Here is a 24,666-nt window from a genome sequence, read left to right as displayed (position 1 = left end):
TTTAGCAATCAAGCCCAGCTTATAAGCGCTGAGTGTTCTGACCATTTATTGTTACAAAGTCAGGATTACTTTGTGTTAGAGAAAAGTGCTGGTAAAATGAGGATCATTTCAAGTCTAAATCTTTCAGGGGAATGAATAATTTTGAGGTTAGCTGTATTTGCAAATCTGGTGCAGCTGATAAGAGACATTCTTCAGATTTATTTCTGCGTAAAATAGCTGCTATGCTTTACACATGTGTGCACCAATAGTACTTTTTGACAGGAATAAATTATCTTTGCTTTTAAGTCTAGATAAAAAAAAAAGTAAATGCACAAAAATGTGGAAAGAGTGGTTAGTAAAGTCCCTAAGAAATCCCTGAAGCCTTCATTTGGTTCAGAATTAAGATTGGACTGAGCAAACTGTGACAAGTCTCACCAGTGTGTGTGTGTGTGTGTGTGTTTGAGCTTTCTCATAGTAGACTCTATCTCTCTCTCAAAGGAACAATTGTGCCTGCTGGACTCTGTCCCGAAACCCCATCTGCATCCTCCTCACACACCAACTCGTGCACAGAGAGGTACACACACACACACACACACACACACACACACACACACACGCACGCACGCACGCACGCACACACACACAGATCTGCAGACGAACTCCAACAAAGCATCAAACCTAATACATAAACATCGGTTCCTGTCCTCTTTTCTCAGCGTAACGCCGCTTCGCGGAGTTGAAGTCTCAATCAAGTGAGCGACTTTAATTTGTCAGTCCGCCAAACATCCCAGTCACAGTTTCTGCACACGTAACTTTCACTATTTACTGACATATCTGATGCTTTGCTGTCAATAAAATAATGTTTCTGAATAGTTTTTATAAATATCTTTTACAAAGCACTCACACGGTTGGAGGAAGGATTCTCTCTGGAGATTTGAGCTGCGTGTTTGTCACTGATTCTGCTCAGTGCAGCTCAATGACTGGACAGCTCCTGTTCCAGACAGACTTTTATTTATTTCTCTCCAAAGCTGAACAAATCTGAGGCATCAGATTCAAAAGGAAAAAGAAAAAAACTTGGGTAATTATCACTTTAATGCTTTACTGGAGTTAAACTGTGTGCGTTTGGTTTTTATGGTCTATTAGAAACAAGTGGAGAAATATCTCCACACACACCAGAGCCAACAGATAAAGAACAACACTCTTCAGTGTGGAAGTCACTCAAAGTGAGCCATCTTCAGTTTAAATGAGGTTTTTAAATACAAAATCAGAGGAAGGGTTAAGTTTGCTGAAAGGTTTTAGAAAAAAAAAAGCTTTTTCTATAGAGATATGTTTTGTTCATTCAGGCTATTTTTTAAAAAGATGAGAGATTGTTGCAGGATAAACGCTTCCCTTTGTTACAGCCACTGGATTTACAAAGTTTTCCCCACAATAAAATACAAACACTTTTCAAATGTTTCCAGCACCAAACGTTTAAGATGAAAACAACCCAAATTAACTAAAGAAAACTATTTTAATTAACTACTTTAAATCATTATTACAGTCATTAATAATGTCTTGTTTTAACTGTAAAAACATTTTCCAAATGTAGGCTTTTAATCAAATGATTGCACTTTATTTCAAAGTTTGAATATTAAGCACTTTCAGGGATTTTAAACAAAGAACCTTCCAAACCTCAAAAACATCTAACTGAAATTCAAGCATTTTCATCACTTTTACAGTATTCACAACTCACTAAAATGTTGCTTTGAAGTGAGTTGCACTTACAATAAGTTAAAGAAGCAACTAAACTGAATCACTGGAGCTTCACAGGACATCAAATGGGAAACAAATGGAGGCATTTTGCTAATGTTGGTTGCATATCTCCAATATGGCCAACACTGACAATGCCAAGCAAAAATTAAAATATGTACCAATCGTTTCATACCCGCCTACAACCAAATGCAAATACAGGAGTGGGCTGAGGCGGAGGTGGGAGTCACCGCTGATAGCAAAGGGAAGAAAAACAAACTCACAGAGTATTAAAAAGTCCTGTTAGTCAAGTTTACCAAGCGCCACTGCCTGCTCATTTCTCGACAGTAAACAGCGCTCCTGACACCACAGTGTCATTCACACATATTGCGGCGCCGCAAGCCTTCACAAGACACGCAGAGAGGAAACGGTCTTTTCATGTTTCAGTGAGAAGAGCCACAGACAGCAGCCTCTGTGTTTCTGTCCAGCGGTGCAGCCGGACAGGAACATGGAGCAACGCTGCACAGCGGCCGGCAGAGAGCTGAGGAGTTCGGTGAGAAGCTGCAAGTAAAAACAAACGAGCATTTGATTCTGGAATATATGAGGCTGTAAATGCAGGTTTTAGCCATCAGCCCTTCTCCAAGGTGTTTGGATGCCAAATGTGTGAATCAACTGAAGAACGAAAGCTGAAAACTTTTTGAAGATGCTGACTGAAGCTCATTTTACCATCCCAAACTAAACAAATCCAGAGACAAGATGCCACTTAGAGAGGAAGACGCTGTTTATTCCAAAAGCAGCACAAACAACAGTTTGCAAATGAGACCAAGAATTCACTGCAAAAACAGAATGTTACTTCTGGAGCAAATACTGTATCTTAGTGCACTTAAAAAACAGACAAAACTTACTTACAAGTAACTTTTCTGTGATATATAGGAGTTTGTTTTAAGTCAATAATTGATGAAAAAGTATTAGATCCGCTGGCAGATTATTTTACTTATAATAAGACATATGTCCCATGTCATGAGTGAAATAATCTGCCAGCGGATCTAATACTTTTTCTTCAATATTAAGAGATTATTGACATAAAATAAGCTCCTATTTCTTGCTGAAAAGTTACTTGTAAGTTAGTTTTTCTTTTAGATGTACTAAGAAATTTGCACTGGAATCTAGACAAGAAAATACTTGGTAATATTTTGTGTTTCTGTAGAGATGCATCCTGACAAAACTAAAGTTTCAGGATGGCAGCATCAGGATGTGGCGGGTTTATCTGCACCTCCCGACAGATATGGAAGGATGAAAACAGAAACATCTGAAAACATCAGCCAGGAAGTAAAAGCTTGTTCACAAATCGGTCCTCCAAATGAATAAAACATCTAAACTAAATCCAACAAAAATAAAAAGAAGAACATCTGTCATTATTATTCAGGCATTTGGTAAATGCAAATTACTTTAGTAATCTTAACTGTCCCAAATTAGGAAAGCTTTAGAATATTTTAATCATGGACTGTGCAAAAAAAAAAAAAAACTTTTGAATAGAAACTAAAAAACAAAACAATAAAAAATTATTTTAAAAAAGACAGTAATGGGACACAGATTCCAGAATTTTAAAGAAAAGTAATAAAATTCCTCCAAAACACATAAGATGACAAAACTGAATGGCCAACTGCCATTCAGAGCCAACTAACAAAAGTTATAGAAAAGTGAAGTCCAAAAAAATGTCCAGGAACAAAACAGACAAAAATAAAAAAAAGTAAAGAAATCCACCATGTGTTGAGTGTCAGGCACTCAGAGTCACAACACCATCATCTGCTCGTGTTCTCAATCCACTCAAACTCTGAATCACCACTTTGAAAAGAAATGTGGAGTCCAGCCTGTGCGATTTTCAAAATGCCAAATGTTGATATGATGGCGAGCGTTCAGCGTTGTGAAAGCTGCTCGTTCCTCTCCTGTTACATGGTGGGAGTCTGGGACAATCGATTCAAACAACCAGCTCTTGGCAGAGGCCAAGTCCGCGTCAAATCCTCAGAAAACCAGAGAACACCCAGCTGGAAACACAAAACCAGGAATAATTTACAGAAAGACAAAGGGCGCGGGGAGGCGAAGAGGAACGGTGAGGCTGAAAGACGGAGCGAGGAGGGAGACGGGAGAAAAGCTGAATCATCTGAGTGCGTGTCAGCGGAGGAGGAAAGTAGGTCAGGGTGGTGGGGCACAGCGGGTGAGGTTGTTGAAATCCTCAATTCAGTTGTACAAACTCTTTCATCAACCACTTGCTTCCTCTCCTTTCTTTTCCTTCAGCCTTCCTCCTCCTCCTTCTCTTCCTTCTCGCTGCCAACAGTAATTGATATTCCCTCCTCTGTCACCACTGACAGCCAATACACACATTTCTACTACAGCTACAAGGAGAACTACATGTCATCATGAAGCTTATTACACACAAAAAGGTATGTAATTTGATCAGGTGTGTTAAAGGTGACCTGCCAGGACTCCTTGACCAGGTTTTCAATCGGTCTATGGCCTAAACAAAACCTGTTCATTACATTTTTTTGCACAAAATCATTCCTTCTAAGTTATTTGCAGCCAACTTCAGAAGCCTCTTGTGACTTCAAATCCAAATAAGCTAATGTAACGTTTACACTCGCACATGAAAATGGCTGCAAACAGAAGCACAATTATCCAACTGGACAGCTTTGAAAAGCATAAGTGGAGCCTCCTGCACAACCGACAGGAATGCAGCAAGTAGTTTCTGGATTTTAAGTCACCAACAAAAGCCTCGTCTTTTCCAGCAGCCATTGTACACAGCATACAGCAGTAAAACCAGCAAAACAAACGTGCTGGAACTCTGACTGGGTCGCTAGGTGACGGGCTGGGTTTGGCTGGGGTTGCTAGGCAACGACGGAATAAAACTTACCAGAAGGTTTTTGAAACGGCTCATTTTCAGTCACCAAAAAAAAAAAGCATTCACTTATTGCCAGAAAACAGCTCATCGTTTTTTTAAGCACTTGGGCTGCTTTTAGCCCGAGCGCTAAAAATGGAAGCATAAAAATGTATAAAACCTGAATTCTGCATAACAGACCACTTTAAAAAAGGAGAATCTAATTGAGATACATCAGGCGCCAAAAAGGCAAGCAGATAAAAACGACGACACTGACATCATCCGATTTCAGATAAAGAGTCAAAATCACACCGACCCTTATCTCACAAAACAGGAGTGTGTTGGTGTGTGTGGAGGGAACAAGAGGGAGCTTTAGGTCTATAAATGTTTTCTTTACCCTACAAGGAGAACAGCTTCCTGTAAATCAGCAGGGGAACGAACGTTTTTCCTTGATGGGAATCACATATGGTTGAGAGGAAGCGAGGATAATCTATGTGTTTTGGTTTAAGTCAGCTTACACAGCCGAGCTAAAGGCAAGACCTGGATCCTACACACAAAAAACCGAGAATGTAAAAACAGAAAACGACTTCATTCATCCACCAGACATTGCAACAGACGTCACAGGTTGTAGTGGTAGATAATATGGGTCACGTTATTCTGCGGTATTAGTATGATAACACAGATTACGAAAATCTATTTATTACTTTTTTATGAAACTTTATGGCTGTGATGGCATGGCATAGCAACCAGCACCACAAACACAAACACAACCTCAGTTCTGCCTATTTTGTGCAACAAACATCATCTGCTATAAGTCTGGATGCCTTTTACTTTAAAAAGTGTAATTTATGTCACTAAACTGCACAGTAACTACATTTAATCATATTTTTGATTGTATTGATATTTATTGAATCTCTTGTGGAACAAACTGTGGAGAAAATGGCAAACATAGCGTTTCCGATAACATTGTTAGTTTTGTTATTTATTATCAAACACTGAATGTCATCATGACACTGATAGGTCAAAATTCGTGTAAGAATTTTTTTCACAATAAAAGCCCTGCCTATCATGCAGCAGCTGTGACCCGGAGCCTCTGAAGTCACAAAATAATACTTTTCTGAATATGTTTCTTAAAGGTTGTTATTGTTAATATACTTAACATCTAATTATTTTATTTCTCCTCCACTTTAACCACTTTAGCTCAAACTCGCTTGTCATGGTCAGTAACGCTTTGAAAACCGAGCAAGAAACAAGTCAAAGTGCAAAGAAAATTCTCAGAAAGCCTGAAGAATTGCTGATTAAGAGATAATTAAAATCTTCTGCACATTAAAACTGCAGGAATAATTAGAAGTCTGGCTTGAATCAAAGTTCAGGAAGAAAAATAAGTTTCACAAAACAGGGTTGTTATAAGACAGGGTAAGTTAGGATTTAGAGGTCGCCACAAAACAAGACAAAAATATCAGTTTATTTATGAATAAAGTTTTAGAGACTTTATTCATAAAACAAAATAGTGAAAAACTATTTTAGTTTTTGACGTTAACTGCAGGTCTATTCCGAAATGTTTCATGCAAAGCAGAAACCCGAGCATCTATTCTGGACACCAACACAACAAAAAACCCTAAGAGGAAACATGTCTGACAGATTCGCCTTTTAGTACTGAGCATAAAAATCCAAAGTGCAAAGTTCTGGTTTCTCATCAAGAGGTCGGCATACAGGGGCGTCAGTGCAGAGGTCATGGTCCATTTAGCTTTGAGGGTTGTAAACAGGTATCAGTTTGACTTTTCTGAGGCAGCAGAGTTAGTCAAAACCCAGAGGGTCAGAAGGAGGAGAGGTGAAAACCGATTCCTATAATTATTTTTATTTCAATCAATAAAGTTAAGCATTTTGTTTTCTTCACTTTTACAAGCTTTTAAACCAAGGTTGTAAAAAAGTAAGCCTCTGTGGAACAAAGTTTTATAGGGTTCAGTTACAGGTGACCTACTACTCTTCCTTGAACAGGTTAGGATAGAAAAATGTTCATTAAAGTTTGTAATCAAAATCTTTCTTAGATCATTAGATTTCCGTCTGGTCAGCTCTGACAGTGTTGAGCTCCTTTCAGAAGGAGCTGTGCTATTACTAAGTGTTTATACTGACATTTTATAGCACAATTGGTTAACTGTTACCTTCAGTGCTTATAAAAATACTGTAAATATATCAAATATGACTTAAAATAAATTTTAATCCCTAATTTATTGCCTTGAAATTGGGTTTCTGTCCCTTTAAAAACTTCTACTCTTTCTGAAACTCCGCCTTCAAGAAGTCATCACGACATGGCTCCTCTGTTGACCCTTTAACGTTTTTACCAGTGTTTCACTGAGAAGTAGTTCCTATAATGTGTTGGCTAATTGCTGCTGCTAGTCTGAAGGAGCTGAGTGGAAAAGTCGCAGGGAAAAGCTGCTCTGTGCGGTGGAAACACGGAAGCTGCAGCTCCGAGGAGGAGCTGCATCTCGAAGGCGGGGCTAGGTCCACCCCGGTATTTTGAACAGCTCAATGGTTGCTGAGGAGATTAAAGGATCTCTCAAACATGCATGAAAGAACTTAAGCAACACTCCAGGTATGTTTTTGATGAGAGAAAAACATTATAACATGATATGAAGCTCAATGAAGTCCATTTTACATAACACTGCCCCTTTAAAATCTATATAAGCTGCTCCTGGCCACGTCCTTCAAGTCAACGTTTACACTCAAACATGAAAATGTCTGCAAACAGATGCATAAATTATACAACTGTACATTTTGAAAAGCAGAAGTGGAGCCTCCTGCACAACTGACAAGAATGTAGCAAGTTGTTTCTGGATAGTAAGTCAACAACAAAACAGAGGTATTTTCCAGCAGCCATTGTACAGAATATACACAAGTAAAACCAGCTGACCAAACGGCCGGGAGCTGGGCTTGGGTTGCTAGGTAACGGGTTAGGGTTAGCTGGGGTTGCTAGGTAACGCCGCAACCCCAGCCCTTTGAATGTGACTCAATATTTGGGAAGTTTAACAGACACCAAAAAACCTCAACTTACTGCCAGAAAAGCGCTTGGCATGTTTGTAGAAACAGATGGGATAAAAACCTCTAAAAAGTGAATTTAGGTCCCATTTATTTAAGAATAAACCAAAAATAAAGCCAATAAAGGATCCTGCTCATATAATTTTCTCTGTCATGCTCATTACTGGTAATTAATCAAAAGCTTTATTACTGCTCCCTCCGTCATGCAGTAATAAATTTCAACACAGTCCTGGCTGCAGTTTCCTGATCGGAGGTCTTCCAGCAGCAGCAGCAGCTCAGAGCTGGCTGCTACACGACTCTAAAACGACATTAATGTTTGGTGATGTGTTTAAAGAACCCACAGGGAGCTGGAATGTTTAATTCTCTGTTAAAACACTGGGCTCTGTGTTATCACGATCCACGGCTTGTTTGTTATGTGTCATTCAGACATCTGGTCCTGATGGGCCCTCCTCGATGCACGAATGCGTCACGTGGCTGCGCTGCTGCGCTGCTGCGTTCCCGAACACTCAGCCCGTCAGTCCTGAGCTGCATCGCGACCAAAAGTCGGCTCTGCATTAAACCTCACTGACGTGTTCAACAGGCTGCACTTACAGAAGCAGATGGAGGAGTTTTAATGAAGGCTGAGGAGCCACTTTGCTTCCTGCTCTGCAGCCCTTCAGGCACATAAAAGTTTACATTTTTAATGACGTACAGCCCCTTTGAAACAGACGCTCGCCCTAAAACTCATCTGTGAGAGAAGGAGAAAGCTTTCTTAGTAACGACCAAGAGTTTGAAGGAAGCAGGGCTGTATGTTGAAGAATAAAAACTATATTTATGCAGTCATTAGTCTGTGGTGCGTTCAAACAATTTGTAGTTTTTCACACTAAAAACAACAAACATCAATGCCGTCATTTGGGATTTTATGTGGCAGACAAACAGAAAGTGATGAATAATAATGAACTAAAATAAAAATCCTGTGGTAACCATTTGTATTCAGTCCGCTTTACTCCCTAAATAAAATCCAGTGCAACAAACAGGCCTTAAAGTTTATGATCACAGATTCTCTGCATCGACGGAGGTTGAAATATTCTGCAAAGAACAGGCAAAAGTTTCAGATTCTAGATGTGCAAAGTTTGGGGGTCATGCAAAAAACTGCAGCTGCATGCCACACTTTTCAGCATTGCTCTTATTTATAGAAAAATAGATTGACTGAAGCTAATTTGTACTCAGTAAATTAATTTTCATTGGCCAGCGAAAGTCTGTCACCAGAGCATGTTGTCTCTACGCCTGTCACAATAAATCAATTAATCACATGATAAATTAAAAGAAACTCAATCATTTTAATTTGGTTGATTTATTATTTCTCTCGTTTTACCATAAACTGAATGCTAAAAGTAGTCAGTCTGGTGCTTTGAGCTATTTTTGAAATATAATTTTATTTACAGATGCTTCATAATTCACTTTGTTTTTTTATTTATTTTGGATATTTAAAATATCTTGACTTAACATTCTTTGAGAATGTGTTCTTGCATTTTTATGCCATTATTACCTGAAAATGGCCTCAAAACAACAATATTATTGTTTATCGCAATACGTTCTGGAACAATTTATCGTCCAGCCAGGTTAGTTATCGTGACAGGCCTCGTTCCCTCGTGTTTCATCAGCCCTATGTGACGCACACTGAGGATCATTAAAGGATCATTAAATCATCTTCTTCGCCATCATTATGGTGGAAGCACACTCGGTACTAGACATCAGATCTACTTCATGGGATTCAGCTGAAACATATCAAAGAATATTTGTCCATCACATTTTACAGTTTCCGTTTAAGTAAAAGCTAATGAGAGCTCAGTAGTTAAGACAACAAAGAGCGACTGAAAGACCTCAGAGTGGAGTCAAAGACCTGCCTGCTGTCACAGTTTGTCTGAGCCCTGCTGCTGAACTTCTGACGGCGTAATTTCATTTTGCCATGTTCCTGCATTTTAATTAGCCGGCAGACAGGAGCAGCATCCAGACTTCACCAATTACCGGACAAGGCTGCAGATATCGCGGCGCTGCTGTATTTACACTCTGCTGAGTCAATCATTCACCGGCAGGAGAACTCTGACCTGTAAAGAGCATCGCCACAGTCTGCGGCTGCCATCTTGTTAACGGGTGGCCGCGAGAAGGAGACGTAGAGAAGAGATGGAGGATGACATGTGAGACAGCGCGCGACAGGAGCAAACAAAGCTTGACAGCCAGCAGCTTGTGTTGATCTACACAAACAATCCACATATTCCACAGACAGACAGGAGGAAGCACCAACACAGCCCTGAATATCACAAAGGGGCCACAGCTCAGGCGGCTTCCCACCACCTGGGCCCGTCCAGTGAAGCTTCGTCTGCTGCAGAGGGAGCAGCAGATTTGGCTGCGACTCAAACCTGACGTTGGACTCCGGTTCATTTTAACAGGCAACAGGGAAAGCGTGAAACGAGCCATTTCAAACCAATCCAAGTGACGGTGTTGGATGCCTTTAGCTATTTTTAGCTCATCTTGATGGGCTGCTGCTCCACCCACACCAGGCGGAAAGCAAAGATAAATCAAAACAACCTTTCATAGCTGAAACACAGCAACAGTGGGGGGGAAAAAAGCACAAAAAACCCAAGAGCTTTGGGTTTGTTACAACTTTTTTCATAAGTGTGGTTGCTGAAACTGGATTAACTGGGCCCAAAGTCAGTCACAGGCCCGTTTCTGTTGGGTCTGTAAAAGGGTAAAGTGTAGGCTAATGGGCTCCCACAGCGGTCAGCTGTTTTAAAAGAACCACATACATGAAAAACCTGGATTTATTTATGACTTTCAAAGGCCTACATTTGTGCAAAGGCTGATAGGAAACTGTTTAAGTATAACATAGTTAAATTATTACAGTTTACAGGGATTTTTCAAATTCAATAAATGTAATGTTGCCCAATCCAGTTGCTTTTATTTGAAAAAAATAATCATATTGTAATAAATCAGATTATTAAAATAATCATCAGCTAATTTAGTAATCCATTAATCTTTAACTAGAGTATACAAACTCAAAAATGCCATTTGCTGAAAAAAAACAACAAAAAAACATACTTACAGCAGTAATTACACCAAAACTGTACAAGAAGTTTATATATGTTGCAGTTAAGATAACAAAAAAAATCCCTTTTGTTTGTAAAATATTCTACCGAAAACTCCTCAAGTGGCATAGTTTGAGCTTCACCTGCTTCAAATTTTGTAAAAAGTCACTTTCAGTAAAATATCTATTTTCTTATCTAATTACTTGCGTATTTTAATGTATTTCTAATATTGCATTTAAAAAGTTTAAATAAAAAACCTGTCAGCTCTGTCATTACTGCAGCAGTAGGAGGAGGAAACTTTCTCTTCTTCTCATGCCTCAGCTGCACGTCTGACTTGAGAAAAAAATCCTACAATCTGTTTAACTGCAGAGTTACGACACTGTGCATGTGCACAGCCTGGCCCCGCTCCCAGAGCGCAGATTACATGTGTCTTTGGCACAGAAGACAACTGTGAACCGGAAACTGACTCCAACATACAGAAGAAACGCACATAAATCAACTTTTATAAAAAAATTAAATAAAAAAACTGTCAGCCTATAAAATTCTATTGGTTCTTTTAGGTTTAATGAAGCTATTTATTCGACTTTCTTCCTTCATAAGACCTTGATCTAGTCAAAATCCTGCTGGGTTTGAGCCCTACAGTTGGTGAACCTGTATGTATTGTAGTTAAAATGAAAATAAACCCTTAGTTCCACCGTAAGAGCTGCATGTACACACACAAAAAACACACTGTAAGCTACAGGACATAATCGTAACGTTGCCAACTCAAAAATAACGTTTACAACTGAAAATATAATTATTTTTTTTTATACAGTTTTAGGCGCTAAATATTAAAAATATATTTATTTACAAAATAAACATAAGTTGTGTGCCTCTATCAAGGGGGCTGCTAATAATTTAAACTTGATCTCCGATACAACTTGTCTTCCTTTGTCCTTGAGCTAATGTTCGATAATACATAAAGCGGAAGTTATCCTATCAAAATAAAAGCACCAAACCGAAAACTGGACGTTCATCATATATACAAATACAACTAAGTAAAAGACGTAAGCGCTAAATAAAAGGGATACAAACAAATAAGGAGCTTAGTTTAGGGTTATTTACGTGCATCATAGAGCATTGTTCAGACAAAATAAGAGTGATTACACAAAAAAAGGTACATACAGGCTAAACTCACTCATTTATAAAATATTTTAAAGACAGCTTCAAATTTTAATTTCACTTATATAAAGTGGGACATATTACGCAAAATTCACCATTTGCACATTTTTCTACTTCCACTTCTACTTCCTCACTGCTTCTAAAAATAGACCAAGTGCTAAAACAAAAACACACACACACACATATACACACAGCTGCTTTTTGGCAATAAGTTAATGCTTCCTGGTGTCTGGAAAAAAACAATAAGTTTTTAAAAGTCGATTCAAAAACCTCCAGATTTTTAAGTCACATTCACTGGTCACTGCGCTGTTACCTAGCAACCCAAGCAGAGGTCCAGCACATTTGGTCAGCTGGTTTTATCACCTTATGTGCTGTACAATGGCTGCTGGAAAGTCTATCCAGAAACCACTTGCTACATTGGTACATCTTGTTAAATCTAAAGTAGGCATCTAGCAAGGTGTACAGTATTCCTAATCAGCTGGATGTTATTTGTATAAAACATATCTGTATGCTAAAAAGCCTGGTTGATATCAGTCGGCTTTCCTGTATACAGTGTATTTACAGTAAAAAGTCATTAACATAATTTTGATTTAAATTACAACGGCAGCACATCTCAAGAGTTACGCTAGTGAAATCAAAATCAGCAGGTTGCAGCGCTACAAAAACCTGAAAATGGCCGAGCCAGAAGCTTTCCTCTGTGGATGCTCAACATATTTGTGTTAAAATTGAGGGTTTGGTTTAAAACCGAGCCATATATAACAGACATTACATTAAAAAGGTCTAATTATGCTACACCACTAACCAAGGTCTCCATCAGAACACGGAGTCCTACACAACAGCAGAGCACCAGTGCCATCCAACGAGTCCATTTATGCGCATTCATGCTTTTTTCTCAACATAACTCCAGCAGCTTTAAAAGGAAACTCCACTTATGGATTTTTACATTATTTGTTAAACTCAGGTTTGAGGAAGAATCCGTCTCAAGCCTAAAAGGTTAATTGTTGGACTTCTAGGTGTATTTTTTTAAGCCTTCTCCTTCTACCTAACACAACAAAAGTCACATATTTGTTCCAGTGGCTGTTATTCATCTTGGTTTCTTCCTCCTTTTTTAAAAGGAGCAGTAAAGGAAAGTAGAACCGCATCAGCAACTCTGCTTCCTGAAACTCGTTTCACTTTACAGTAAAAAGAAAACTTTACAGGCCTTTCCTGTAACTTGGACCATAACTTTAAAACTTTTATGCTTTTCTGTGAGCGTGTGTTCACTTCAGTCTGCCTCATCATCATACAAAGGTTTTGAGATCACAGAAAACAGCCTGCCTGGAAAAAGTAGTTGTTCCAGTTTTAAGATTTAAAAAAGAAAACTTGACTGCATGTGTACAAAATACAACCTGCTTTACGACCAGACCGCATTCTTCTGTGGCTGTTCCCAGTAGTCAAACTGGTAATATCTGTCCTTCATGTCGCTTTCAAAACCCGAAAAAGTGACACAACAAGAAGTGGCACATTGTTCATTCATTCAGTTCTGGCACAGAAAGGCTGGAGTCAGATAATGAAAGCTAAGAAATGGAGAAGGATGTGGCATTTACAGTGAATTACAGATGGGAGCTTCAAAGGACGGCATTTTAACACAAGAGAGCTAAAATGAACAAAGGTCAGATGGATGTGGAAATATTTCATGGCAGAAAAATCTTTAAATATCAACAGAAGAGAAGCTTTGCTTTGTTGTTACAGACAACACGTAGAAACAAATCGATCTGGGCCTTGCACAGACGTATCTCTGTCACATAATTTAAAAAAAAATAACACTAGCATTCATACAGGATCTGTTTCAGCAAAGTTTTCATACAAATGAACGTGAACAAACCTGCCAAACCAACAGGGGGCAGTGTAGCGTAAAGCTAAAACCCAAGTCAGCCAATTAGATCGCTTCAAAACCAACCACAACTTTCTGCTAGGAATTAAAAATGGCGCCAGTTAGGGCTGGACATTATGGCTGAAAAGCGATATAAGTGTTTGGTTGATATAAATAAAATTGATCCGTTTTTTGTTTCAAATATCTGAAATACTGTGAAACCAGTGAGGTGACCTTTTCTGTTTTATCCAGTTTTCACTTCACGCCATCATTTCTCTTATTTTTAAGCAGTTATGAGGCACAGTGGTGAAACATTGAACTGCGGCTGCATCAGTTACTCAACCGGTTGTTGCTAGGTAACCAAAGAATGAGTGAGCTAGTTGTTGCTAGGTAACCAAAGAGTCAGTTAGTTGATTCCATCGTCCTCGAGAGTTTAAGTGGCTAAAGTCTTTCCTCTGCCTACATCCCCCAGAATGCTGAGCGGTTCTGGATCAGAGTTCAGTGAAACTACAGAATATTAGACATTTTATCTGTTGATATTAGACATTTTATCTGTTGATATTGATCATGTGTCGATATGTTGCTATTAATTTATTGCCCAGCCTTAAATGGGAACAAACAAAACAGCGTTCTGGATCTGCAGTGCTTTACAAACCTTTTTAAAGTAACATTTTATGTTGTAAATGTCTTCCACTTAGGCACAAAAACAGTGAACAAAGACATGAATCTTATTTGAATTCAAGGCAGAAGAACAAAGTCAGTCTCGGGATCCTGTGACCCAAATATGGCAGATCACACATTTATCTGCTTTGTCTACCAGGGAGAGAAGGAGGTGGGTGGACAGGATGCCTGTTTCTTATGCACCTTAATTTATTCTATGTTTGCTATTTGATTTATCTGCAGGGACATACAGATGAAACGGGGCAGATGGAGTAGCTTAAAAGAAAAAGATGCCAAAGTGTAAAATGTAAATATCTGACACATATGCTGATGCAATCTGTCTTTTATCTCCTTGGATTTGAAGGATTGTTTTAAAAAAAAAAGGAGAAAAAAAAGCTGAAAACAAAAGAGGCAATATCTATCCTCTAACCTAGACTTCTGTTAAAGGCTGAAACTTTACAGTTGTGAGGACTCATGCACCCAATAAAGCCTCATCACAGCAGCGCTGATAGAGGGAGCCCTGCACGTAATTCTCTCCATTTGAATGCCTCTGCTGTGGAAAGGTCACAGGCAAAACACCGTGACCACTCGCGCTCCATGTAAGTGGCAAATTTGTAAATGTATCCCGATAGCAGCACAGATTGCCGTCAGTCCGACTGCGAAGCTGCGACGGCTACATTAATACGGCGCTCTGCAACAAGCTGAACAATAGAGGGCTGTTCTGTTTTCTCTTGATGTGATAATAAGAAGCATCTCTTTGAAAACTTTCCCTCTCTGCATGAGCTCAAAGAACAATAGATATCATCGCTCCTTTCAACTTTCCCATTAAAGTTTGGCATCTGGCAGAGAGGGGGAAAAAAACAAAAAACAAATACGACATAAGAGGAAAGTAATCAGTTTAAAACTTAAGACATGAATCCAACATGTTCCTGTGTTTAAGCAGAAGGGCTTAAATGACAGAGGGGGTACAGTCGAAGAAAAGCAGACACAGAGCGGAGGTTTTATGTCAGGGATCAAGATTTCTTGGCTGTTTTTCAGGCTCCCTCTCCTTGTAGCGGCGCCATTAGATGGTAACTGGGTTTCAGAGGCTCCATACAAACTCCATACAGCTGCTAGAAATAAAACCAGCCAAGTAGATATTACTCTTTATTCTCCTGTTTGAGATCTACTGCAGTCCCATTATCAATTCTTTTCTGCTAGTTTCTTCCTCTCCATCTTAAATGTTCCAGATTTAAATAGTTTATAGTCTAGAAAACTCAACTTGAGGTTTGAAAGCAAAAAGCACTCGAAAGGCCAAGACATACGCAAGACATTTGTGCTTCAAAAACCTTTTAGAAAAGCAGTAAAATTCATTTGGCAAACTTAAAATGATCAATTTTCTGTGTTACAAAAGGTTTTTAAAAAGTAACAGGACTAACAAACCAATTATCTGTCAAATATTAGCTTGTTATTCTAACAAGGAAAGTGGCAAGTAGTTCAACTATTCTGCATAATAAGCAATTAAAAGCTGCAATTAAGCAACAAAAAGCAATAAATGAATATTTGATAACATTGTCATAGAAATAATAAGCATTATATCATTTTCTAATTTAAACGAATGCAATTAGATCAAGTTGTACATCCTCTGATGTAAAATTTGAAACTGTGGTACCTATAAAGTTAAATGCATTCAACATTTTTTCCATCACATTATGTTTGAAACAACCAGAGAAAACCGATAATTTCTACACTTTTCTAGCATCTCGTTACAAAGGAATTTAAATTATGTTTGATGGCAGATTTGATACATTAGTATAATTTCATTTAGAAAGAAGAATGTGGAAATACCAGCATGACTTTTACCTTTTGGCATCTGGTTTTATTTCCACATTGAAATAAAACTCAAAAAACTTAGAAAAACAAATGTTTAGTTTCTGACTTCACCTTCATTTTAAAACAACTCGACAATGTGCAAGTCCACAAACACAGGAAGCCATTTTCCTTCATGAAAAAAACCCACTAAAACTAAATCCTCTGTGTTAATTTTTCCCTTCCAGATCCAGATGCTGCACTGATAAGTTTCTCGTCTCCCAGATTTACCGGCAGCCGTCCCCAGAGAAAAGAAGCCGTCGACCCTAAAATCACCCACGCAGACTCGCACATCTGCGGCGCTGCTGCAGCACAGCAGCAACGTCGTTTCCCCGACACTCACAGGCAGAAAGTTAACCAACTCTAATGAGAGTGTGAAGTAGATTCTGGGTTAAAAAAAATAAAAAGAAACTGATTCTCCAGCTAAAAAAAACAACTTTAATTAACATTCATTTCTAAATTTACAGACGGATTAGGTTGAGAATCTCTTATATAAAAATGATCCAGAGATTCCCTGCTTAATTTGAGTCATTGATTCTTGCGGTTGGCTCAATGAAGCAGCACAGAGGGTGAGATTATATTATATTTTGGCAGCGTAAACATATTGAGCTGCTGAAGCCTTGCCGGTGTCGAAGAGATGCGACCCTGCTGTAGCTACACAGCAGCAGGAACCCCAACATGTGCGATCAATATTATGAGTAAAGCAGCGTGTGAACAGGTTTCAGGACAGAAATCACAGGAATAAAAGGTGCAAGTCACAGATTTTGGTCTGATTATGGGTGAAAAATCTGGGAATTTCACACGCCGATGTTGGGCTGCAACTCACAATTATTTTAGTAATCGATTCATGTATCGCTTTTTCCTGACGATTAATTGATTAATCGGATAAAAAACTGGCACATTTAGCAGAATTTTCATTTAATAACTTGAGCAGTTTTGTAAAATATTAAAGATGCAAATAAATAAAGAATGCAATGAAAAATAAACATTTTGTTGCCTAAAATGCAATAACACAAGCGTTCCTTTAGTGTTCACTGCATAATAATGCATCTGCAGCTAAAAAAAATACTTTACCAACATGTGAGTGTCTCAGTCCTTTCTGCTTGACTTAACCTTAAAGTGTGAATTAATCCTTGATTTTTTTTTTCTCTTTCTTTGGATTAACCAATTAATTGGATGGAAAAGGTGCCAAATAGTAGATTTTGTTAAAAGAATTTTAACCAGGTGAAGCTAAAAATGCCACTTGAGGAGTTCTGTACGTTTTCTTAATGCAAAATGTATAAATTTTTGCTCAGTTTTGGCTTCAATACTGCTCTAAGATTGTTGTTCTTGCAGCTATTCTTCAAAATAAAACCAGAATATATTGTATGGCCAAAACGATTAATCAGAATAATTGTGATGAATCCATTACTAAAATAATGGAGTTCTGCCACTTGAGCAGTTCAAGATAGAACAGATTCACAGAAAAAAAGGTTTTTTTTGCATCTTAAATGGTCTTTTTTGACTTTGTTTACTCTAGTTAACGATTAATCAGTTAGTAAATTAGTTGACAATTATTTCAATAATTGATTCATTGCGATTAATCGATTCTTCTGTAAACCACCAAACAGAAAACTCATCCACGCCCTTAACGAGGCAGCCTCACCTTCACTCCGACTTCTCCAAAAAAACAAAAAAACTCCTGCTTTAAAACCCGCCAGATGCAGAGTCAGAGAAGCCATGCTGTGCGTGATAAAAGACGGTGGTATCCACAAATCTAATCTTTGCTACCAGCAGAGACAGGTGGAGGAGGCTGAAGGCCTAGAGCTGCAGATAGCTCACTGAACCAGCCTGACTCCCCACTGAGCTCGTCTCCCTGCTTCGGGTTTCTGAAAGATGAAGAACTCGCAGAACTTCAGCTGCCACCTACAGACGACTAATGCAAACCTGAACAAAACCCACTCAGACTCCCCTGATGCTTGAGGCTCGGCTTCCCCTCTGGGTGAGAGCAGGAACGTGAGTTCATGTGTGCAGAATCACACTTCCTTCCTGTTTATCTGAGGCAGATGTTACCCCGTACACCTCATATCAAGAACCATCTTAGATGATTTTATGGCTGCAACTAGCGATTACTTTGGTCATCGATTATTCTGGTAATTAATTGGATTTAAAAAATGGCCACATTCTTCATGATTTTTCCTTTAATATCTTGAGCTCATTTCATAACGTTAGAAAAGATGCAAATAAACAAATGGTACAATTCATCTTTTGAATAAGAAAGTGAACATTTTGTTTCCTAAAATACCTTATTTTAGTGAACACTTGATCAAACGTAGCAACATCAACAATACCTCCAACATCAACATGTGACAAGCTCAACAATATAGTGCTGATCTGATCGGTTGATAATATTTTGCATTAGTAATATCATAGCAAAAGGCACTTGATGCATTTTTTTTACTGAATTTGAAGCAGGTGAAGGTGAAACTGACACTTGAGGAAATCAAGACAGAACAGATTCACAGAAAAATAAGGTTTTTTTTGCATTATAATGCAAAGTTTTTTGTTTTGTTTTGTTTTTTTTACAATTTTTACTGCTCTCAGTGTGTTGCTCTCAGTTTTTTTTTAGTTTGTATCCCCTTGTTAACGATTAATTGATTACTAAATTAGTTAATTATTTTAGTAATCATGATTCATCTGATTAATAATTTCAGCCCTACAATATACTCGAGTTTTATTTAGAAAAAAAAAACGTTTTTTTATTTTAAATGTACTTGATATTTTCAATAATGCACGCGTCAAAAAAAAACAATGATTTTAGAAAGATCTTCTATATTATGCAAATATGGAAAATCTGGGCATTTTCACAAATTTTATACATTTCATCTAAAATTGAGACAACTTTTAAGTCTTTTATAGACCTTGCAATAATCCAGCACTTTATATTGGCCTTAATGCATAAAAACCCAATAAAATCTAATAAAGTTTGCAGCTGCAATGTGACGAGATGTAACAAAGGTCAGGGATTTACTTTCACTGCCTACTTTGCATTGGACGATCACATGAAATCCAGATAAAATACATTGAGGTTTGTGGTTGAAACACAAGGTTTAAATTTCTTCTGCACTAGGAAATATTAAATCCCTCCTAATATTTTGTGATAGTTTATTGAAATCTAAACCAATTTTATTTGTTTATTTATTTGTCATTATAGCAGAAGAAACACAATAAAAAACACATCAACTAACAGTTTAGTTTCAAAAAGCCTCATTAAATTGGTCTACACGGTCTGAGGAGGAGTTCTCCCAAGCAGAGGAAGTTTCAGGCTTTGGAGCGTCACGCTTTGATCCGCGGAGCCGGAGCGTGAGCGGTGTGTGACAGAGACGAAGAAGCCAGCTGAACTAATTCTCTTCGCAGAGACAGGGCTGTTTGAGATTCCTTCAGAGGAGGCCGTTTGAGTCAGCTGCCGTGACCGAGCGCATCCTGAGTGATCGGGGCTAGCTATGACACGCCGGCATTCATCTCTGTCAGCCGGAATGGAAGCAGGCAGGCGCTGTGCGACTCCCTGACCAATAAGAGGTGGATGGAGTTCAGGGTCGAGTGCAGACAGATGTTACAGGGGAACTGTTATGCAAAATTCACATTTTGAATGTTTTCTGGCTTCCATTTGGGTCTCAAATCAGCTTAAAAGTTTTATACTTACTAACAGAATAAAACATGGAGAACCAAGCTTTATCAGGACAAGAATCCAGAGAAACACCTACTAGTTCATACTTTATGGACTACTTATTCTTTTTAAACATGGGGAACCAATATTTAGTTCAATACTTTTACCTTTTTGTCTCTTTTGGTTTGTTGTTTTGTTTGCATTTCCTTCTAACTTATGTAAAGCACTTTGAAGTGCCTTGTTGCTGAAAATGTGCTATAAAAATAAAATTATCTTGCTTTTGACAATAAGCTAATGTTTTTGGTGTCTGGAAAATGAGCCATTTCAAAAGCCTCGTGAATGTAACATCACAAATAAGCAGACACTGCCCGTCACCAAGTAACCTCAGTGAGGCCCAGCCCTATTACCTAGCAACCCCAGGAGAGTTCCACCCGTCACCTAGCAACCAAAGCAGCTCCAGCACATTTAGTCAGCTGGTTTTACTGCTATGCAATGGCTGCTGAAAAAAACTAGGGTTTTATCATTCAGAAAACACTTGCTGCATGCTTGTTGATTGTGCAGGGCGTGGCCAGCAGAAGCTTATTTGGATTTAAAGTGGCATCTAAGAACCACTTATGAATCAATTTAAATTATTTAGGTAAACCACATCTACTAAAACGTGTTCCCCAAAACTCAGCTAACTTTAGGCTCATAACAAGATTTCTGTCAAATCTGCTTATTGACAGCAGGAACATGTTATCTAACGCTTCTGTCAGACTTAAGAAGAGAGCGACAGAAAGCGACACTCTACCCGAGCTGCAGCGGTGTTGTTTAAACTGATTAACTGTCCCGCTGTGTAAAGACACCTGCCGGGTGCATCCCGTCATCCATATTAATGCTCCTGGCAATCTAACGCCTGGAGAAAGTTGCTTATCTGGGAGTGTCACTTCGACCCCTCTGAGAACCTCAGTAACACACACACACACACACACATACACCACACACACACACACACACACACACACACACACACACACACACACACACACAGCGGGCAGAGCTATCAGCCTAATGGAAAAGTAAAAAGGCTGCTGTGGTTGACTGGAGCAGAGCAAACACAGAGAGACAGATAGGACCAGACAGGAGACAGGTGGAATACACACAGGATGTTCACATGGCCTCATCCAGTTTACTGAGCACACAGCCTGGATACACACAGAGGAAACAGCCATCATGCATCCACACATTGTGCTTTATAACTTGTGCATGTACAGGCTGAGTGTAATGTGAGTGGGAAACATGTGAGGAAAATTGACAGGGTTCTTAGGTAAGTTTGGGCTAAAACTAATTCAGTCTGAGTCAGGGAGGTCAAACCGAGAGGGTCGCTGAATCCGAATCACCTCAGGTGTTTGAGAAAAGGTTTCAAATACCAATTACCACCATCATTGATTAATCTGTCAGGTGGGAACTCAGTTAATCTATGAAATGTCAGAAGAAGTTGCAGCTTTCAAGGTAATGTTCTCATTCATGAAAATGCAATGACAGGGACTTTCTTGGCCATCACCAATTTAGTGATTTAAAAAAAATCTCATAAAGTGCTTTTGATGCATTTCATTCACAGGAAGGACAAAGAAAAAATTTGATTTTTAACATCTGACCTGCAGATTAGAGCCAGCCAAAGTAAAATTGGCCACTTCTGATTAATTTGTGCATCCTTACTTTAAGCAGCAGGATAAATTAAGCAAGATAACAAATAAGTTTTACATTTATCAGTCTAAAATATTGAATAATTCCAATGGTTTTTTTCTGACTTAACATCCTACTAAATATTCAACTTTTTTCCCCCTCAAACAATCAGTTAATCAATCGTATACTCGTATTACCCTTCATTGGCTCTGATCGGTAACCAATAGTTCAATTACTGAAAAATCAAAAACATTTTCCTCCCAATTCATTAAATGCATTATGGACTGAAGAACTCCCACCATTCTGGTCTCCTAACGCTGAACCTCCAGAATTAGCAGATCATTTTATGACCATTGGTCATAAAAGGGCGTAGCAGCAAACTTTCATGACTAAGGGTGTTTTCACAACTTATAGTCTGGTAAACTTTGTTCGATTGGGAATCAAAATTGCAACATTTGTTACATTTTTTCAGCTGTAGTTTGCTTTCACACTGCACTGTGTCAAACAATCCAAAAGGTTTTTTAAAAAACATGTTCCTCCCCTCACCTGTGGTGGCGCTGCAGCAAGAACCACTGAAGGAAGCAACACAAAAACCTCTGAAGAAAACACGAACGCAACTCCATGAAATGCAAACAAAAATGGAGAATTTAGGAATCTTTTAATGGCTAACTGGAGAATATAGACTAAAAAACATACTCCGAGGAATAATTAAGCCAAATCTGTACCGAAAATATATAAATTTTGCATTTAATATATAAAAAACATAGATATGTCCAAGAACTCAAGTGACATAGTTTTAGTTTCACCCAGTTCAAACTAAAACTATGCAAAAATAATAATAATTTAATCAACAGATTAATATTGAGTCAAGCAGAAAGGGTGGAGCTTTTCACAACTTGATGTCAGAAGTATTTTTTGGCTGCAGATGAATTATTTGTTTCAAATGATCAAGCATTCACTAAACGAATGTTGTGTTACTACATTTTAGGCAATAAAATGTTTATGTTCTTACTGAAAACTTTTTCATTCAATTCAGTTTAAACTTGTCGATTCAGCATTCTAGGATTTAAATAGTTTGTTATTTACATCTAGAAATGTTTTTCTAATATCGTATTTTAAAAAGTCTTAAGGTGTCAAAAGGAAAATTCAAAGAATGTGCTCATTTTTGTCTGATTAATCGTCAGAATAATCGATTCAGCATTCAAATATCCGGAACAGTGGGGTTAGAGATGTTTGTTTTCATTGAATTACATATAAAAAAGCCACTTAGTGAGAGCGTGTGGCATGTCAGTGATTTGAAGCAGCGTTAATCTGCACACTTCCTGATCTTTGCTTATTGCTCAGAAGGCAGCAGCGGCAGCTTGTGCTGACGTGCCTTATAGGCTTAAACACCCCCGGTTCCGAGAGCCAGGCCGGCCACATTTATATTGATAACCACTGCTCTGCATGTGTGCACACGTATTGTGTCCATAAAGACCAAAAGAAAGAAAGAAGCAGATAAAAGCTGCTGATGGGGGAAGCTTTTCTCCGGCAGCCGCTTGACGGCGACCACCGGCACCGGGTAGGGGGCTCCGTGCACGCCGGACCAGCCACCCTGTCCACACGAATCTCCACCAAATCAATGCCTGCCCACTGATAGTAGCAGGCCTTTTATCACACGGCTCACATCCACAGACAAAAACAGAGGGAGGACAGCCACAAATCACGCCGCGGACGCCGTGGCTTTGTCCCGGAGGGATCATCCATCGGGGCGCCGGTTGGGGCGGACCGTGCCGCCAGAAAAAGCAGTCGAGGAACGGAAACCCTACCTTCCGACTCATCGCTGTTCCCGAGTAGAAGTAGTAGGCTATTCCCAGCACCCATAGCACCGCAAAACACAGCAACACCCTGGATTTCCTCCGCATGGCTGAGAGCTTCGCGTCGCTGTTCTCCGGTTTGCGTGTTCCGCGACTCCCCGAGAGAAGCTGAGCACTGAGTCCGGTGCGGAGCGCTTCGCTTCGCCGTGCGGCTTCGGCAGCCTTCGTTCAGTCGGTGAGGGGGAGCGGAGAGAGCAGGAAGCAGCGAGCCAACATCGGCGGGGTTAGAGGGCAAAGGCTAAGCGACTCTAATCCAATCAAACACCGGCTCAGGCAGCGCTGGAGGAGGGCCAGGGGGTCGGCAGCGAGTCGAGCCGTGCGGTTCCGTGCCGGAGGCGGGTGGAGGAAGTCCCGATTGGGAAGCGGATTGTTAGAAAGGTTTAGATGTGGCTGAAGGAGCACCGAGAGGGGAAAATACATCACATTGTTTCAGTTTCCATGTGCGGCCGATAGGGGCGCTAGAGACTCTTTAAACAGGGTTAAAAGCCGCAAACAAAAGATGAAAGCAAAAAGAACCTCAGATGAACCTAAAACTGCTTATCATCATTGATTATTGATGATGATAATCATATTAGTGATGATAATATATTTTTATATTGTATAATTATTCATAATTTCAATAATTAAAAACTAATAATTATAATAATCATAAATGTATAATATAAATAAATATAACTATTATTATAATAATATAATAATAAATGTAATAAAATAATTACATTATAATTTTATTAACTATTTAATCATAGATTATTATTATTATACATTTGTGATTATTAAAATGATTAGGTTTAATATTTTTTTAAATTAAAACAAAATGTAGAAATGTAGTTTTATATAATAATAATAATAATAATAATAATAATAATAATAATAATAATAATAAGTATTATTATTATTAAAAAAGGGGCAGTTATTGGAAGATAAAAAAATACAAAATTCCTTTAGTTGATCAATTCTCATAGAGCTGCATGTCAGTAATAGTATCAAAAATATATGTACATGCATTAAATATTTATACATATGTATACATATAATACTGCGTTCTTTTAAAGCAAGGCTAAAACCTACCTGTTTAGAGTTGCTTTCAACCCATAACCACTGGAACATTAACCCACATATTTGATGTGTATTGATGATTCTGATGATGCCACTCGTCAAAATGTAATGTTTGTTATTGGTTTCTCGATTAGTGACTGTATGTTGTTCTTATGACTTTTTATTTGTGTTTTTTATGATTTAAAGTACTTTTAACTGCCTTGTTGCTGAAATGCGTACCTTGATCACACCTAAATTTC

At 38.6% G+C, this 24,666-nt stretch overlaps 1 protein-coding gene across 1 annotated transcript in view; it reads right to left on the bottom strand.

Annotated features, from left to right (window-relative positions):
* galnt2 (UDP-N-acetyl-alpha-D-galactosamine:polypeptide N-acetylgalactosaminyltransferase 2) overlaps positions 1-23,797 on the bottom strand; it is a 66,571-nt gene extending 42,774 nt beyond the window's left edge. Inside the window, exon 1 of the mRNA XM_008405798.3 lies at positions 23,321-23,797. Coding sequence (XP_008404020.1) covers positions 23,321-23,416 — 96 coding nt within the window. The 5' untranslated portion in view covers positions 23,417-23,797. The remainder of the gene's footprint in view (positions 1-23,320) is intronic.
* Between the last annotated feature and the right edge of the window lie 869 nt (positions 23,798-24,666).

The sequence above is a fragment of the Poecilia reticulata genome, chromosome 3 (genome assembly GCF_904066995.2).
Source record: "Poecilia reticulata chromosome 3, P_reticulata-male-v2, whole genome shotgun sequence".
In the NCBI taxonomy this organism is placed as follows: domain Eukaryota; kingdom Metazoa; phylum Chordata; class Actinopteri; order Cyprinodontiformes; family Poeciliidae; genus Poecilia; species Poecilia reticulata.
The sequence above is the reverse complement of the archived record's forward strand: the minus strand, read 5'-3'. Positions and strand labels throughout refer to the sequence as shown.